General features: G+C 41.9%; 1 protein-coding gene across 1 annotated transcript in view; it reads left to right on the top strand.

The window, feature by feature from the left end:
* adam10a (ADAM metallopeptidase domain 10a) overlaps positions 1 to 16,996 on the top strand; it is an 86,490-nt gene that overhangs the window by 11,602 nt on the left and 57,892 nt on the right. Inside the window, exon 2 of the mRNA XM_066701305.1 lies at positions 11,479 to 11,629. Coding sequence (XP_066557402.1) covers positions 11,479 to 11,629 — 151 coding nt within the window. The remainder of the gene's footprint in view (positions 1 to 11,478; positions 11,630 to 16,996) is intronic.

The raw sequence follows: 16,996 nt of genomic DNA on the forward strand, positions 1-16,996 counted from the left end.
CTTAGCTGTTGTCATCTAATTTGTTCCTTTTGAGTGTGCCAGTGAGTGTGATTCTTCCTGTTGTGCCATACAGCCGCAAACTTCTGAAGACTTGGTTCAAGGGCGTCATCAGAGTCTGAAGCAAAATGCAAAAAAACAGGATGTGTGATGCATGTATGCTTGCTTGTGATGAAAGCTATGAGTAAGTTCTCTCTCGCTTCATGTAATTGGTCCCTTCCTACTAAAAGGTGCAGTGACCTGTTGTTCTCTCAGACTTTTAGGCTGTCAGTCCTCGGTGAAGGAGCGGAAAGTCTTCTATTAAGGCACCTGGGCAGTCTGAAATGAGAGGCTTTGTGGAGAGGGCCTGTCTTGTTCATCAGTGTGTGTGCCTGACTGTGCATGCATGTGCCTGCCTGTGTGCATGTCTGCCCGCCTTTTTTGCCTGTGTGTGGTTGGAAGATAGAGGATATAGCATCCACCCAGCAGCTGCCCCTCCCCCTATTCTTAGTCCTTCAAAATCCAGTGTCTCTCGAGCTGGAGTCGAGGAGGGTCGTAGAGCTGCTGGCAAGACTGCACCCATGTAGTGTTTAAAAATAAATAAACAAATCAAACTAGCTCCTTACACAGTGCTGTGCTCGTCAGCAGAGATGTCACAGTAAATGCATTGCTCAGTATGTTGCCCTCCAGTGTAGCTCTTAATATTTTATTAGGATTACAATATTGGCTGAATGTTATTTTATGTTTATTTAAAAAAAAAAAAAAAAAAAGACTCCCTTATTTGCTGGAGTTGGCTGTAGCTCACTGATGATGCAGGTATTTGATCTCTTTATATGTGGATACTGTGAATTTCAGAAATTGAAAAGTGCCTATTTGAGCTAGTGTGCTAGGGAGGAGTTTGCATCACAAAGATACGATCCGTTATTCTCCAGCACTAGCACTGGGTATTTGCTGTAGCTGCCCTATCAAGGCCTGTTGGTTATGGAATATTGGTTAAACATAGATTTATCCTGCCCCCCAGTAGATAAGCTATGATTAACCCACAATTGTGCTGAACAGTGCTTGGTGACAGGATGCAGTTGAAATGCCAGTGGACTGAATCATACCTATACTTGCTTTAAGCCATGCTGATCTAAGTATGCATTTGAATTTGGAATGTAAGAAACTGATTTTATTCTATTTTTGTCCATTTCTATTTTTAATGGTATGGTTTATTGTAGTAAGACCTTGAGGGCAGGTTTAGTTGCTGTATCTCCTTCTGCTGCCTTTTTATTTTTACTTGCAGATAAAAAGAATAAAACTTTGGCCAGGTACAATGTTGTGAACCTGTGCAGAGACTTTAACAGAAGCATTCGGTTTCCTTTTTTTTTTTTTTGACTGTCCATAAACAAGAGGCCCATCACTGTAGTCCTGAAGGGTTACAGTCTTGAAGGGTAGTTTACACTACCTACCACCTAATTGAACTAATTATTGGCTTAAATGGACCAATTTAACACCTGTTGTTAAATTGTTGGTTATTTAAATAAAGGTAATAACGTTGCTGAATTGGAGCCCTGTGGGAGTCTTGAAATGCAAAATTACCCAGACATACTGTCTTCCTGCCAGCCTGTGTTATTGCTTGTTTTGATACTTGACACTGCAGTAAGCAGCATGTGCTTCTCTGTACAGTGGAGGTGACTGATATCTGGGGGTTGTCCACTGTAAGTCTAAACAGTACTGATTACTGTGGAGGGTATGAAGTAAATGTGGAAGCCCTTTGTGATATCTGTGCTCCATCTCTGAACCCTGACCTGCCCCCTGATGCCAAACCCCTTTCATATTCTGTGGCTTATTTGTGAGGATTCCTTGGCCGGCAGACTGCTGCTGCTGCCAGACTCTAAACTGAAAGCAAAAGAGGGCGCCGGTTCTACGGAGCCACTTCCTCTTTACAGGAACTTGGACATTAGTCATTTTGTATCCCTGAGGTGGTGTTTTTCTTTTTTGAAAATCCACTGCTTGCAACCTCGAACTGTCCTGTCACAGACAATGTGCAGAGTTTGTGAACGTGGCATAGAGCGAGAGTCCTGTCCTGTACACTACATAGGCTCAGGGGTTAAGAACAGACCATCGCAGAGGGCCAATGCGAAGCCTGCCACCCTCCTACCCCTCTTGGAAATGGTGAGTTCAGGAAGGTTCCCTGTCATAACTGGAGGTGCCCTGATGAATGATAAATCTCCTACTGTACAATAATGGTTTTAATACTGACATTTGAGGTCTGGTATTGACGATCTGAATTCTAGTTTCAACCGTAGCCTTTAGGCAGAGTTCCCCTAATATAAACTGGAGAAGAGCTTCTGACCCTGCTGGAGCAAATGAAAGTGCAGTATTTGGAGTCTCTTTAGATGTTTACCAAGTTGTCTTCCTGCTCCCCTCCATTATATTACGTAATATTTCCAGTTGTCCCTCCTCAGACCCTGTTGCTGTCTTCAGGAATGCTGATGTTTTGTAAGGTCTTGAACTATACTGTGTAAGGAACAGCACCCTCTGTTTACCTGCAAATGCACACACCAACCCACATACACCATTCTCTCCAGACTCTCCCAAGCAATTTTTAAGTTTTTTTTTTTTTTTTTTGTCATTTTAATGGCATTTTGACAAATGCAGCGTCTGATTTTTGGATTCTGAACTTCTGATTGCCAAGTGTTCCAGTTCTGTCAGCAGTTGACCTTGAGGACAAGGTGGCTGACAGTGGTGGATGAGAGAGTCCACAGATGCCTTACAATCAGCATTGCCAGCTTCCTTTTTGTTGATCCTCCTGTGTTTAATGGAGTCTAGATTGTCTACCCAAGCATGAAAGATGGAAAGCATAGGTCTGCATTTAGAAAAACAAAAAAACTAAATACACACACGCACATCTTGCAACCAAAACGCTTCCTCATATTAGCTTTGAGAAGAGGCCTTTAATCATTTTAGAGAGACAAATTAGAAAGCGCTGCTTCTTCAGCTCTTGGGAGGCAAAAATATTTCAAACGGAACTGCTTTCATCTCGTGAGGGGACTGCCAAAATTCTCCTTCCCGCAGAATACAAGGTGGATTAAAGTTGTTCAGAGATGCTTTGCTTTTCACTTTATTTTAATGTTGGCCTTGATATTCCTCTTCAAGAAGTTGGTTAAACTTGCATATGTGGTTAGTCATTGGTTGGGTGTTTGCTAAAACTCTGGGTTTGTGAAGCACTGGGAGGGTGCCTGTAAGTAGGGTGAATTAATTCAATATTTTAGCATGTTTTGTATACATGCCAATAGGAGTCCCTGTTACAATAAAACTTATTTTTCTTTTGCAATGACAAAAGTGGAGGAATCACACCTGCTAGTTCCAACATTAACAGCTCTCCTTCTTTTTTGTTTGCATGCTGGAAATGCTAATTCCAGGGTGAGGAAGCTGAGTGCACCATTGCTCTGTTCTGTAATTTCATTTTTTTGCACCCGAAACAATCCTCCATACGAAACCATTCAGCTCCTGGATCTAGCACAAAAGCTTTTTGTTTCACAGAGCATCTGCTTTCGTCTCCCTAATGACAAGGTCTTCACTGGACACAACTGATGGTTAATAGCAGCTTGTGGTGAAGGGGGAGAAAAAAAATGAAACCTGCACCATCGTGGCAGTATCATCACTGTTATGCCAGGGTTTTGGCAATGTTTTATGTTTTCTCCAAAAACATTTTTCATGTACTGTAGCCAAGTTCATAATATGTGCAAGTGGCCATTTTTCAGCTTCACGGCTGTTAATCTTGTACTCCTTGCACCCCCCAGCAACACAGATCGTTGGACTCAAACCCTGTAAAATGTTTCTGTCCCAATGCAACTTGGGCATTTTCCTAGATCCTCGGTTCTGTGTCAGGCGTAACTTCATTAACCTATACACCTTGTGAAATCTAGTAAGAATTAGTCATTGTGCTCCCCCATTTCTGTGCCTCCATCCAGGGATTCTGCTCCCGCACACTTCACACGCCCATTAGTAAGTTTGAACCGCGGTAGACCCAACGGCAAATTATCAAAACTAGTTTATTTCAAGTGCAGAGGTATATATGGCTTCCAGGCTGAGTTCAGATGTGGGTGGTTAGGTTTACTTTCAAAAGCTGCATAAATTGTGCTCATCTTTTACCTCTAAAGGTCCTAACAAAAATTGAACGTTTTTTTTTGTTTTTGTTTTGCTTAATGATTTGTGGCAGATTGATGGGGAATGCGCAGCATCGTTTTGAATGTTTCTCATTAAAATGCTAATAAAAAGAGAACCTGCAGCAATGATCCTTCATATAAAAAAAACAACTGAAACAAACTGACAACAGGCAAGCCGCTAATAATTCCTATAACGAGGCAAATGTATTAGAGGAGGCCTCATTACGAGAGGTCCCAGGAAGAGGACAGTGGCTGGTCTCTCTGTCTCGGGCTCTATGCCTAAAGTGACAGCAAGACAAATCCCAAAGACAAAAGCGCAATCCTCCAGCAGCTGGCTGCTTGTAGGTCTGAGCTGCAGACATTCGCACCCACAGCAACAGGAGCACAGCTGGAGACTGCAGGTTCACAGGAAGCTGGACCGGAGTGTGCATCTTTTTCACAGGGGATGGCTGAGTGCGCATGCGTCGTTGTTGCTGTGAAAGGAATTTGTAGTCAGGCAGATTATTATGGTAATGACTGAAGACGGGATTAAGTTCATTTACAGCGTGCAGGCTGGTAATTTATGGATTTTAAATGAAGTGTCTCTCCTTTTCATCTGAATTTTAAGTAGATTATTTGCAGAGATAATGGGCCCTATCCCAAAGCATTAGGATCACCTTTTTGTTTCCAGTTTGCCATTAACCACTCCACTGCAGGAGCAGAAGGTGCCATCCTATAAATCAATCTAGCAAGGTACGTGGCCCCTGCGACAGGATTGACGTGGAAAACGAGGCAGGTGGTGTCAACTGAGAAAAGACGAATCTGGCCCATTTATATGCTCTTCCCCTTTAATACATCTTAGGTTTCTTTGTAGGGGTGTTTTTTAAAGCCTGCTTGCAAATTGAAACATTTCATTTATTTGTGGGTCAAGCTGCTTAGCATTATGTTTGCAACAAAAGACATTGCTTCTTTGTGCCATGTTACGCAATTACATTCCACACGCCCCCCCCAATTATTTTTTCTTTTTACCCAGAAAACCGAGAGACTGCAGTTTAGATACCTTTAAGCTATTGAATGAGCTCTGCTAATACAATAAACCTATATTGAAAATAGCAAAGAATCCTTGTCGAGAGAGTGTGTGTTTGTGCGTGCTTGTGTTACTTTTATGTAGCCCGACTCGCCCTTTTTATCAACATCCCTTGGGTTGACAGCAAGAGGAATCAGAGACCTACAGTCTAGTCTTTTGGCTTCTAGCTATTTTAAGATTTCTGCTTTATTTTAAAAACATGTACCTGCTATGTCAGGTATCCATGTGAATGAATGTAATCTAAGTGTGAGTCCTACACACTGTTTCAGCTACACAATATAGTTTGGATACAGTAGTGTTTTGTGCCATAATATGCCCCGTAAAATGTCAGTAAATTGTGGAACCAACATCGTATGACCCCAGGCTTCCCTAGATTTTGATTAGGTTGTATTTCTTTGCCTGTACAAAGATTGAAAAGGTATCATGGGCTGGGGAAATGACAAAAACTAATAATGAGTTTTAGGTTCTCTTCCTGAAATGTTCCCTGTAATGTGTGCCATTGCTCCAATCATCAGTCCTAATACTCGGTTTGCAGCTGAGAGACATCTCTCTCCACACAAATGTTGAAAACCTGCATCTGTTCGTGCACTTATTTCTGTTAATACTCTTTTTGTGCATGAAGAGAATGCCGGATGCATAACCATAAAACGGGCTGTGTTCTTGTTACCAGTCATACAAAGATCTATCTTGTTGAACCTGCAAGTGCAAACTTGTTATCCAATTATCGCTAATCTACTGGCAAGGGCTATTGTGAATTAAACAAATGTTGATGTTTGTGTACTTGTTTATCCACTGTGTAGTTTAAAATCTTTAAACCCAGAAGAAAGGGAGGAAGCTTTGATCTAAACTGTTAACTTGGGATAGTGGCAACATTATCGGCAAGCAAACGCTACAGCTCGTACAAAGATAGACCCCGTGATTCCTTTGATAGGACAGAACTCCAGTTTTGTTGTGCAGCTCACCTCGAGGCTTTTCCAGGAATTTCAAACCCAATTACAGCAGGAATAAAATGCTCTGGCAGCTGCAAAGGTCCTGGTCCCATGGCACAGTCGGAGTTGGTGTTCCCACCATCGACACCCAGTCGGTCCCCCAATTTAATGGTCAGATGGCATTATACTGTGTCTGGGATCACCTGTAATGTACAGTCTCTGGTCAATAGGTGCTTTTACACTGCCATTTCTGGTGTCGTGTCTATGCTAACATGAAATCACTTTTCACAGCCAATGCATATTAAATTTAAAATAAAATGTATATATTTTAAGTAACAAGCCATTTAGTGTTATTTATAATAAGGCAAGGTTATCTTATCTGCTGCTTACACTGATGCATGTCTGCCTCCTGCCTTTAAAACAAACACCGCTGCACTAGCACGTAAGTCCAAATTTATTTATATGTATATTTTTAATTAGTTCTTTAGAACACAGAGCTGTAACAAAAACTCTCATTATGAATTATAACAAGTAAAACCAACACTTGCATATTGTTTCACAATAAAATTATATATTTTTGCTAACATAAAATATCAAGCCATTTACTGTTAATTTGAACAATATTTTATTTTTAATATGGGAAGTAGGCAGGTGTGCTCTTGTCTGCTCCACTGAGGCTGTTTGTCTGTCCCCGTCTCTAAAACACACAGCGCTGCAGTGCATGCCGGGATTTGAGCAGGTTGAGAGTTTACACTGCCAAGATCAAATGCTACCGATGCATTTGATCTGCATCTGTACCATATCCTATCGCCGAGCATTTACACTGCCATTTCTGAACAGGATCAAATGCTACCGATGCATTTGATCCGTATCAGAAATGGCAGTGTAAATGTGCCTAATGGTCGTTTAAATGAGGCCTTTTTCAGGCTCGGTGCCAGGCCCTTCTGCTCCTATCCAAAGGTCGCCGATACAAGTGGAATTTGATAGATAGTGTTCACTTTCCATTTGCTTCATTCTCTTTCCGGAACAAAAAATAAAAACTTCCAGAGAATTATCTTTGTCACATGCCTTCTACTGTGTGAGAATGACTTTAAAGTATGGGGGAGGGGTGCAAAGGAAAACAAAAGATAAATGCTGGGACAGCAGAAAAGCTTGGCTTTGTAGACACTCCCTTGTGTTTGAATGGGATTTGTTTCTGTTAAACAAAACAGGGGAGTGATACCAGGAAATTGGGCCTTTATTTTTTTCCTACCCTCCTCGGTTTCCTGGTTTCTGGCTTTCAGTTTCTTTCAGGATAAGTGAAAATAAGCTGGATGTTCTCTGTATTAAGTGTTTGCTAGTTACTGGTCAACAAACCAAAAAGGAAGAAAATTGTTGGATAATATAAGTTATGCTTTTTCATGTGATCTCAAGGTTTTAGGAAAGACTGCTGCGCATTAGGCTTGGGTGGGGGGGAACCCACTGCAAAACATGGTACATGGTAGGGCTGTGCGATATAATGATATATATCGTATGACGATAGAAAAACGTCTATCGTTTCATATTATGCTATATCGTTTATATCGTGCAATCTTTGGCAGTATTTTACGTCATTAGGATGCTTTGCGTTCTTCCCGGTTCTTCCACACGTGCTGGATGCAGGTAGAAATGTGCATCAGAAACATCGACAGACATGGAGGAGAGTGAACTGACACACAATAACCACAATAACAAAAAGAAACTGTAATGCGCAAGCGCACATGTTGCACCTTGCTCTCGTCGCCGGGCTAAACTCGATCTGCAAGCACCCCCCACCCCCGCTAATTTAGATTGATATCCTTTTATAAAATTTAATAATAACGTTTGTTTGCATTTTAATAAATTGGAAAGCAATGCAAACACATGCAGAAAGTATCATTTTCTTTTTATTAAGATGGTGAAGTGGTTCAACAGTTGTAGTAGTATTATTATTATTATTATCATTACTATTATTATAACTATTTTGTATTAACAACGTGCTGTACCTGTAAGTAGAATCGAGATGCGACAGTCAGTGAAGAAATATCCCTGTCTAGCAGATGCTAATGCACCACTATAAACCCGGCTGTGCTAAATCTTCCTGAATCTATACAGCGCATGTGTTGCGTGATCACTATTACTTGTGTTATTGTTTTTATGTGACCGTAAATCATAATGTGTATATTTATATATGTGCTCTGAGGAAGATAAGTCAAAATGCGTAAGCAATATAATGTTCACTTTTTCCCTAATAAATAATTTGAGACATTGGTGAATATGGACCGTTTTTAGACGGGAGCTGCTGTCCTTCCTTCCTTGACCAGATAATTGTTCTATATAAAATCCCTGTGTGTGTGTGTGTGTGTGTGTGTGTGTGTGTGTGTGTGTGTATATGTGTATATATATATATATGGGTCGAATGGCCTCCTCTCGTTTGTAAACTTTCACCTGCAGTGCATTAGCGTTTAACAGTAAACCTGAGAAATTCTTAACTGTTTGAAGATCACAAAAAATCCCAATAAATTCAGTCTTGGCATCTGTACTCCAGATTATTCAGAAATTGTGTTTATGGATGCTGGGGAAAAACAGCAGTTTGTGATTTGGAACTACATTTAGAAATTATATTGTAATGGATACTTTTTTCCACTTATTGTTAGATTGTATTCTGTGCATCTTTCTACACCATTAACATGAGAGAGAGCTTAATCTATTTACTGTTTTGCGATCTTTGCCCCTTAAACAAAACAAACCAACATGGATTTGTGGTAAAGCATTTCGATTTCTTACTCGTTAGTTTCTGCCTTTTTTGCCAGTTTTCTTTTACATTGCCCATTACTGATTTTATTTATTTAAAGAATTCTTAATCTGTAAAAGGGAGCAGAGAAGCCACTGGCAGCTGTAAATGTATTGCGGACTGCATACATGGTAACTGCTGATAAGAAAATTGTCCTGTATTCCCTGTATTTAAAGACCACAATGTTAATTTTTTGTGTTTGCCCCTCCCACTTTGCTTTGCTCACTCCCAATTCCTCTGTTATACACAAGAAGTATAGACCAGGTAGAGAAATTAGACTCCTAACTCTGGGTTTTGAGCCAATCCAGGTTTCACTCTGGCTGTCAAATCAGTTTGGTATGCCTTCTATATGTACCATAGGTAAATGTGGCATGGCTTGTGTCCAGCAAAGGAAATAAAGATCGACAAAGACCGAAAAAGTAGGGATGGCACTAATTCCATGTGTTAGCCTACATCTTTATTCTTTAACATACAATTCAAGATAAACACTGCAGTTATTTTAGATACGCTGCAGTCACGACCCATATCCTATCAGGAGTGAAGGCTGAGCACAGAAAAAGCCGAGAAGTGCCCGGTTCCTGCAGGGCAGGGGCAGAAGGTAGGGGTTCAGTGCAGGGATCCCAGTGGAGAGTGGTTCTCCACACAGGGCCTCTCTGCTCTCGGAGCCCTTCTGCCCCCGAGATGGACTGGTGTCTTTTAAACAGTGTTTTTTTGTTGTTGTTGTTGTTGTGTATGCAATATACCATTTTCTTTTTATATATTTATTACCATAGTTTATTATACTATACTATATTATACTAGGTTGAAAGGCCCTTGGGTGCTGTATTATCAGGGCCACATGTTTGTTTGCAGGCCAGATACTGAATTGTATTTAAAAATGAATGGCTGAAACCTGCTAGGTTGCATACAGATTATTTTGCAGACGAGCTATAAATCAAAAATAACGTGCATGGTTTTATTCCTGCTGGAATGAGATGCAAATGTTTTATCACAGAACTGCAGGTGTTGCTTGGTCATGCGCTGGCTTGTGAATTGACTTCACTGGCAGTGTGGAGTCCTTTATGATTACTCTGCACTCAGAGCATTAAGGTTAAGGTAAAAATTCTGCGTTCGTCCACCTGTGGCCCCTGGTCTGAGGTCTGAAGACGTTATCAAGTTGGCTGGGAGAAGGGAGCTCACACTAGACTTTAACAGGCATTCAGAGATTGTACAGTTGTATGATTGTAATACTATATATTTTTTTTTACAAAAAAAGTAATACCTCTAGCATGTGTGTGTAATTAAAAAAAAAAAAACTTTATAGTGATGCATTGTGTCGGAGTAAATAGCAAGTAGCCTAGATGCTTTGTGCAGTTTCCCAAGCTTGAAGTGACTATCAGTTTTTCTTTCAAAAATTTCTGACCTCTTCTTCCTTAGAATTATGTAATTGACTTGGCCCACAGGCTCATAAGACTCTTTACAATAGGAGCAAAGAAGTGGAGTGTATTTTTGCGGCGAGAGCACACCTGCTTTGCCCTTTTAAGAGGAGCTTCTCTCCGATTGTAGAGTTCAGGGCTGGATAATAAACTGACGTGTGCAATGCAGGAAGCAGGCAGGAAATCCTACTGCTAAAAAACGACGACAACAAAAAACAGGTGTGAAATTTCTATTTGGGAAGATAAAACGTTTTGCTCCCTAAGAAGGCTTTGAAGATGGAAAAACCAAAAACTTTGCCACAGGGAATTTTTACAGTGGGTTGGGGGGGGAAACATTTTTGTGTCAGGATGCACAATAAATGCACAACAAAAGCCAAGCACACGAGCCAGGTGGTGATGTTCTGCTAACCTACACTATACATCAAATAGGAAAGTCAGCTTAGCATTTATCCCCTGACCGGAGGAATTAATTTACCTTTATAAGGAGGAAAATAAACCCAGGATCTTAATGTAATTATTCGGCGCCTGTGCGTCACACAGATACTGCAGGATTTATTTATTTATTTATTATTATGGGTGGGGGGAGGAGAAAAAACCACGCCTGCACTCTCTGCTTTAGTGTGCAGCCCACAATGTGAACATTATTAAAGTGTGAAATAAATAATGCGAACCTCTTGCAATACTTCAGAACATCCTATCTCCCTGGGACACCTTATGATTTTTCTCTCCTGCTTTGATTAATCCTTGGATGCTGAAATTTCTCCTCCCTGAGAGAGCATGCTTGTTTTTACCTTGCAAGGATTCTGGGCGCTGTGCTCCCCCAACCCCCCAACCCCCAAACCACACACCACACCACACCATTGCCTGCCACACTGAGGTCTGCAGAACTGGGGGTGGTTGTACCTTGGCTTTGCGGGCATTGAGCTAGTACACAGTGTACACAAACATCTGTATTATTTAAATCTGTTTAACTGCGTAATGCTGCCTGTGTCTATATGCATCTCTTTGTCTCTACTTCCACTTTACTCCTTCCTGGGCCAGTCTGTTCCAGGTTGTAAGTGCCTGGTAGATTGACTGACTGATTTGCTTGAATTGATTGCTATGTAGCCTGCTGCTCTCCTCACCTGTTCCTACTCTGTGTCTGCAGGTCATTACGGAAACCCACTGAGTAAATATATCAGGCACTATGAAGGCTTGTCATACGACACCGAAGCCCTGCATTTGAAACACCAGCGAGCCAAAAGAGCGCTCTCCCACCAAGACCAGTTTGTGCACCTGGATTTCCATGCACATGGCAGGCAAGTCATTTTATTTTATTTATTGATGTATGCGTTTTGTTGTCTTTGTACTCTTTGGCTTCATCTACACTTGCCCCACGAGAGCCCACATACAGAACAGGGTTCGGGGAACTGTAGTGCCCACTAAGCCTGATGAATTGGCAGGTGGCCTGTCACCATGATCTGCAGTGTGAGGGGTACGAAACTGAGGGAGGATGCAAACATACACTTCCCAAAAAATGGACAGGCTGCGAAGCTTTGGGGAGGTGGCAGAGAACTAGACATCGGTTTGTCTTGATGCGTGGCCGATAATGTGAATAGTATTGAATACAATCTACTAAAAATAAAGATCACCTAGAATTTTTGCAATGTCTTATGCTAGCCTACAGATCAGTATGTTCTGTCGTCTGAGATTTCAGTGTCCCTTGTTGGGTTTCTTGCCTGACACTTGCAAGAGATTTTTGTGTAGTGTGGAAAAGAACAAAAGACAAATACAGAAATTGAGAAGTTAATGAAAGGCTGTATATGAACCAGAAAAGAACCTCTGTTGGATTATGGGATGGGGGGAAAATATTTTTTGGTGAATTTTCATCCAGAAATAAATCCTCAGACTCTGTTTTTTTTTTTGTTTTTTTTCCTTCATAGAGGAATGATAAATTAATGGGAGATAATGAGATACTTTTCTTTTTTCATGTATTATGTATTATACACTCACCTAAAGGATTATTAGGAACACCTGTTCAATTTCTCATTAATGCAATTATCTAACCAACCAATCACATGGCAGTTGCTTCAATGCATTTAGGTTGCTCTTCTATCAGTTGAATCAGTCGGCCCATTCTCCTCTGACCTCTAGCATCAACAAGGCATTTTCGCCCACAGGACTGCCGCATACTGGATGTTTTTCCCTTTTCACACCATTCTTTGTAAACCCTAGAAATGGTTGTGCGTGAAAATCCCAGTAACTGAGCAGATTGTGAAATACTCAGACCGGCCCGTCTGGCACCAACAACCATGCCACGCTCAAAATTGCTTAAATCACCTTTCTTTCCCATTCAGACATTCAGTTTGGAGTTCAGGAGATTGTCTTGACCAGGACCACACCCCTAAATGCATTGAAGCAACTGCCATGTGATTGGTTGGTTAGATAATTGCATTAATGAGAAATTGAACAGGTGTTCCTAATCATCCTTTAGGTGAGTGTACATGTACCTGTATAGTCTCCAATGAGAGGTGCACTCCTTCTTAGGAAAAATTGCTTGGAAAATATCACCATCAAAGCAAAAGGAAAATAAATGGGGGGTATATGTCAGTCAGATGTGTGAATTGCCAGGGCTTATTTGGCAGGCACTGTTAACTGTGTAATGGATGACTTCCATGCGTAATTATATCCATTAACTGTCCTAAATTCGCAGTTAAGATACTGAATCAGAAGGATTCTGTAAATATTATGTTGCACTTCTAGTTTTTTATTTTTAATGAAAACTTAACTCATGATTGTGGCCTAAATGACTGAAATCAAAGCGTGACTCAGTTCACAGGACCTGCATTGTGTTCAGCTGGGCTGCCATACACTGTCCCCATTGTGCTTCCAGCTGCTGTTTTCCTTTATGGCAGAACTGTACAATAAAGATGCAGGGCCTGACCTTGATACTTGGTTTAAGTCAGTGTGAAGTGCATGTCATTACTTATGCAAGAAATCCTGCACTGCCAGCCTGGATAATGGGGGAAGGGTGGTGACTATGTGGGGGAAGCAGAGGGCTGGGGTGGGAGAGCAGGGAGAACAGTGGTGTAATATTTCACTCTTAATGTAACTGCGGAAAAGCTGCAAAGGGGGGGGTCAGAAACCACCCTCCAAAAAATATACAGTTGAGTTGCTCCAAAGCTTATTAAATGATATGAGAGAGAAGGTCAATTATTTTTTGATAGAACAGCATTTATGTATGTATGTATGTATGTATGTATTTATTTATTTATTTATTTATACATGTATCTAGTTTGTGTCTGTGTATATGTACAGTGAAACACCGATCAGAAAAAAAAAATCCCAAACTTTGACCATCCTACGGAGCATCTTTTAAATCCATTATTAAAAAATTGAAAGAATATGGCTCCACAACAAACCTGCCAAGAGAGGCGCCGCCCACCAAAAGTCACAGACCAGGCAAGGAAGGCATTAATCAGAGAGGCAACAAAGAAACCAAAGATAACCCTGAAGGTGCTGCAAAGCTCCACAGCGGAGACTGGAGTATCTGTCCATAGGACCACTTTAAGCTGTACACTCCACAGAGCTAGGCTTTACGGATGAGTGGCCAGAAAAAAGCCATTGCTTAAAGGAAAAAAATAAGCAAACACGTCTGCTGTTCGTCGATAGGCATGTGGGAGACTCCCCAGACATTCGGAAGAAGGTACTCTGGTCAAATGAGACTAAAATTGAGCTTTTTGGCCATCAAGGAAAACGCTATGTCTGGCACAAACCCAACACTTCTCAGCCCCACCCGCTGAGAACACCTATCCCTCGTCTCTCCATACATCCCCTCCAGACCACTGTGGTCTTCCGGTGCCAGAAGACTAACTCTGCCTCCTCTCCACTCCCCCTCCTCCAGAGCTGCTCCTTCTCATCCCTGGTCCCTAAGTGGTGGAACGACCTTCCCACTGAAGTCAAAACAGCAGAGTCCTTGACCTCCTTCTGGCGCTTACTCAAAACACATCTTTTCAGACCGTACAGTCCTATACTCTCCTGTAAGATAGCACTTGTTTTATCATACCTCTTGCGTTACTAGTACTCGTATTTTGATTTCCCCTATGCTCCCTTTCCCGTGGCCCTTGACTGTGACCTAACATCTTGTCTGCACTTAGCTTTTACAATCCAGGATGTTAGACCTCATTTGTTGTATTCACTTATGTAGATTGGAATTTGTAAAATTTATTATGCTTTGAATTGCGCTGTATTATGTACATTTGAATTTGTAATGTTTTATGCCTTGTACTGAACTGTATTTTTGCACTTATTTTGCCCTGGATAAGGGTATCTGCCAAGAAATAAATAATAATAGTAATAACACCATCCCCCATGCTGTGGGGATGTTTTTCATTGGCAGGGACTGGGAAACTGGTCAGAATTGAAGGAATGATGGATGGTGCTAAGTACGGGGAAATTCTTGAGGGAAACCTGTTTCAGTCTTCCAGAGATTTGAGACTGATACGGAGGTTCACCTTCCAGCAGGACAATGACCCTAAGCATACTGCTAAAGCAACACTAGAGTGGTTTAAGGGGAAACATTTAAATTTCTTGGAATGGATTAGTCAAAGCCCAGATCTCAATCCAATTGAGAATCTGTGGTATGACTTAAAGATTTCTGTACACCAGCTGGTAGCAGTAGCTGGAGCAGTTTTGCCTTGAAGAATGGGCAAAAATCCCAGTGGCTAGATGCACCAAGCTTATAGAAACGTACCCCAAGAGACTTGCAGCTGTAATTGCTGCAAAAGGTGGCTCTACAAAGTATTTACTTTGTGGGGGTGAATAGTTATGCATGCTCAAGTTTTTTTTTTTTTTTTGTCATTTCTTGGGGGGGAGGACACGGTGGTGAAAGTACAATCTATATTACTAGATTAAATCTTTTAATATTCACTTTTTTTCTTTTGAGCCCCACTTCCTGTTTGTAGACTCCAAATTAGTAATTTTCGTTGAAACCTCAGATTATATTTAAAAAAAAACAACAACTTTTGTTGCACCAGGTGCAGATATATCTAAAGACATTAAATGTCTTGCATCTTGCATCAGCTGATTTCAAATATAGATCTCTTTTGCAGCTCTTGTAGTATGTTTAGGGAAGTACTGTGCGGCCTTGTCTCCATTGTTATGGAAACAGTAATTGATTGGTGCCACAAGGGAATATTATGTTGCCCACAACAAGTGTGGGGCAAAGCTGACAAAATAAATTCCAGTGAATGTCAATGATAAACAAATTACTACCCAGTTGTCTCTCAAACAACAACTGTATTATTGTTAATAATACTACTACTAATAATAATAATAATAATATTTGTATGGTATATATATATGGTAAAATGTTGTGAAGTGCTATCTTGCAGGGGAGTAAATGAACTAATATTACAAGTACTGTCTGAAAAGATGTGTCTTGAGTAAGTGCCGGAAGGAGGTCAAGGACTCTGCTGTTTTGACTTCAGTGGGAAGGTCATTCCACCATTTAGGGGCCAGGGATGAGAAGGAGCGGCTCTGGAGGAAGGGGAGTGGAGAGGAGACAGAGTTTTCTGGCACCGGAAGACCGCAGTGGTCTGGAGGGGATGTATGGGGAGATGAGGGTCTGAAGGTAACTCTGTGCTGTGTGGTCGAGACAGCGGTAGGTGAGGGTCAGTGTCTTGGACTGAATGCGTGCCGGTATCGGGAGCCAGTGGAGGGAGCAGAGCAGTGAAGCAGCGTGTGCCAGATGAGCTGCAGAGTTCTGGATGAGCTGGAGCGGGTGGGTAGTAGTTGCAGGCAGGCCTGCCAGGAGGGAGCAGTAGTCCAGGCGGGAGAGGACCAGTGACTGGATGAGCAGTTGAGTCGAGTAGTTGGTGAGGAAGGGACGGATTTGGCATATGTTGCTCGGGAAGAATCTACAGGTGCGCGTCAGCGTGGTGATGTGCTGGGTGTAGGAGAGCGCAGGATCGAGGGTGACTCCTAGATTTTTAGCGGAAGAAGGAGAGAATGTGGTGGATTCCAAGGGGATTGAGATGGAGAGATCAGCAGAAGACTGAGGAAGAGTGGGGGGGAAAGAGGAGATCAGATTTTGGAGAGGTTGAGCTTGAGGTGGTGTGAGTGCATACAGGTGGAGATGCGAGAGGGGATGAGAGGGTCAGAAGAGGGAAAAGATAGGAAGATCTGAGCATCATCTGCATAGAAGTGGTAGGAGAAACCATGGGATGCAGTCCCAGAGATTTCAAGGTCAGCGAGGCAGGAGGATGGAGTGATCAACAGTGTCCGATGCTGTACAGAGATCAAGGAGGATGAGGATTGAGGAGAGGGAGGCTGCCCGAGCACAGCTGAGGGAGTCAGTGACTGCCTCAGTGGAGTGAGCTGTGCGGAAGCCGGATTGCAGAGGATCAAGGAGTAAGTGATGGGACAGAAAGGCAGAGAGCTGATGGTATACCGCCTGCTCGAGAGTCTTTGAAAGGAAGGGGAGTAGGGAGACCGCGCGGTAGTTCTGAGGAAAGGTGGCGTCAATGGTTGGTTTCTTGAGGAGTGGGAGCTTGTTTAAATGCAGAGGGGAAACAGTCAGAGAGGAGCGAGGAGTTGAGGAGGGAGGAGATGAAGAATTAGAATGTTGTAGGTTTGTGACGTAGGAGGAGAGAGGAAACTTAAGAGACTAGTTCGGGTTGAGCGGA

The sequence above is a fragment of the Amia ocellicauda genome, chromosome 4, assembly GCF_036373705.1.
Source record: "Amia ocellicauda isolate fAmiCal2 chromosome 4, fAmiCal2.hap1, whole genome shotgun sequence".
NCBI lineage: Eukaryota > Metazoa > Chordata > Actinopteri > Amiiformes > Amiidae > Amia > Amia ocellicauda.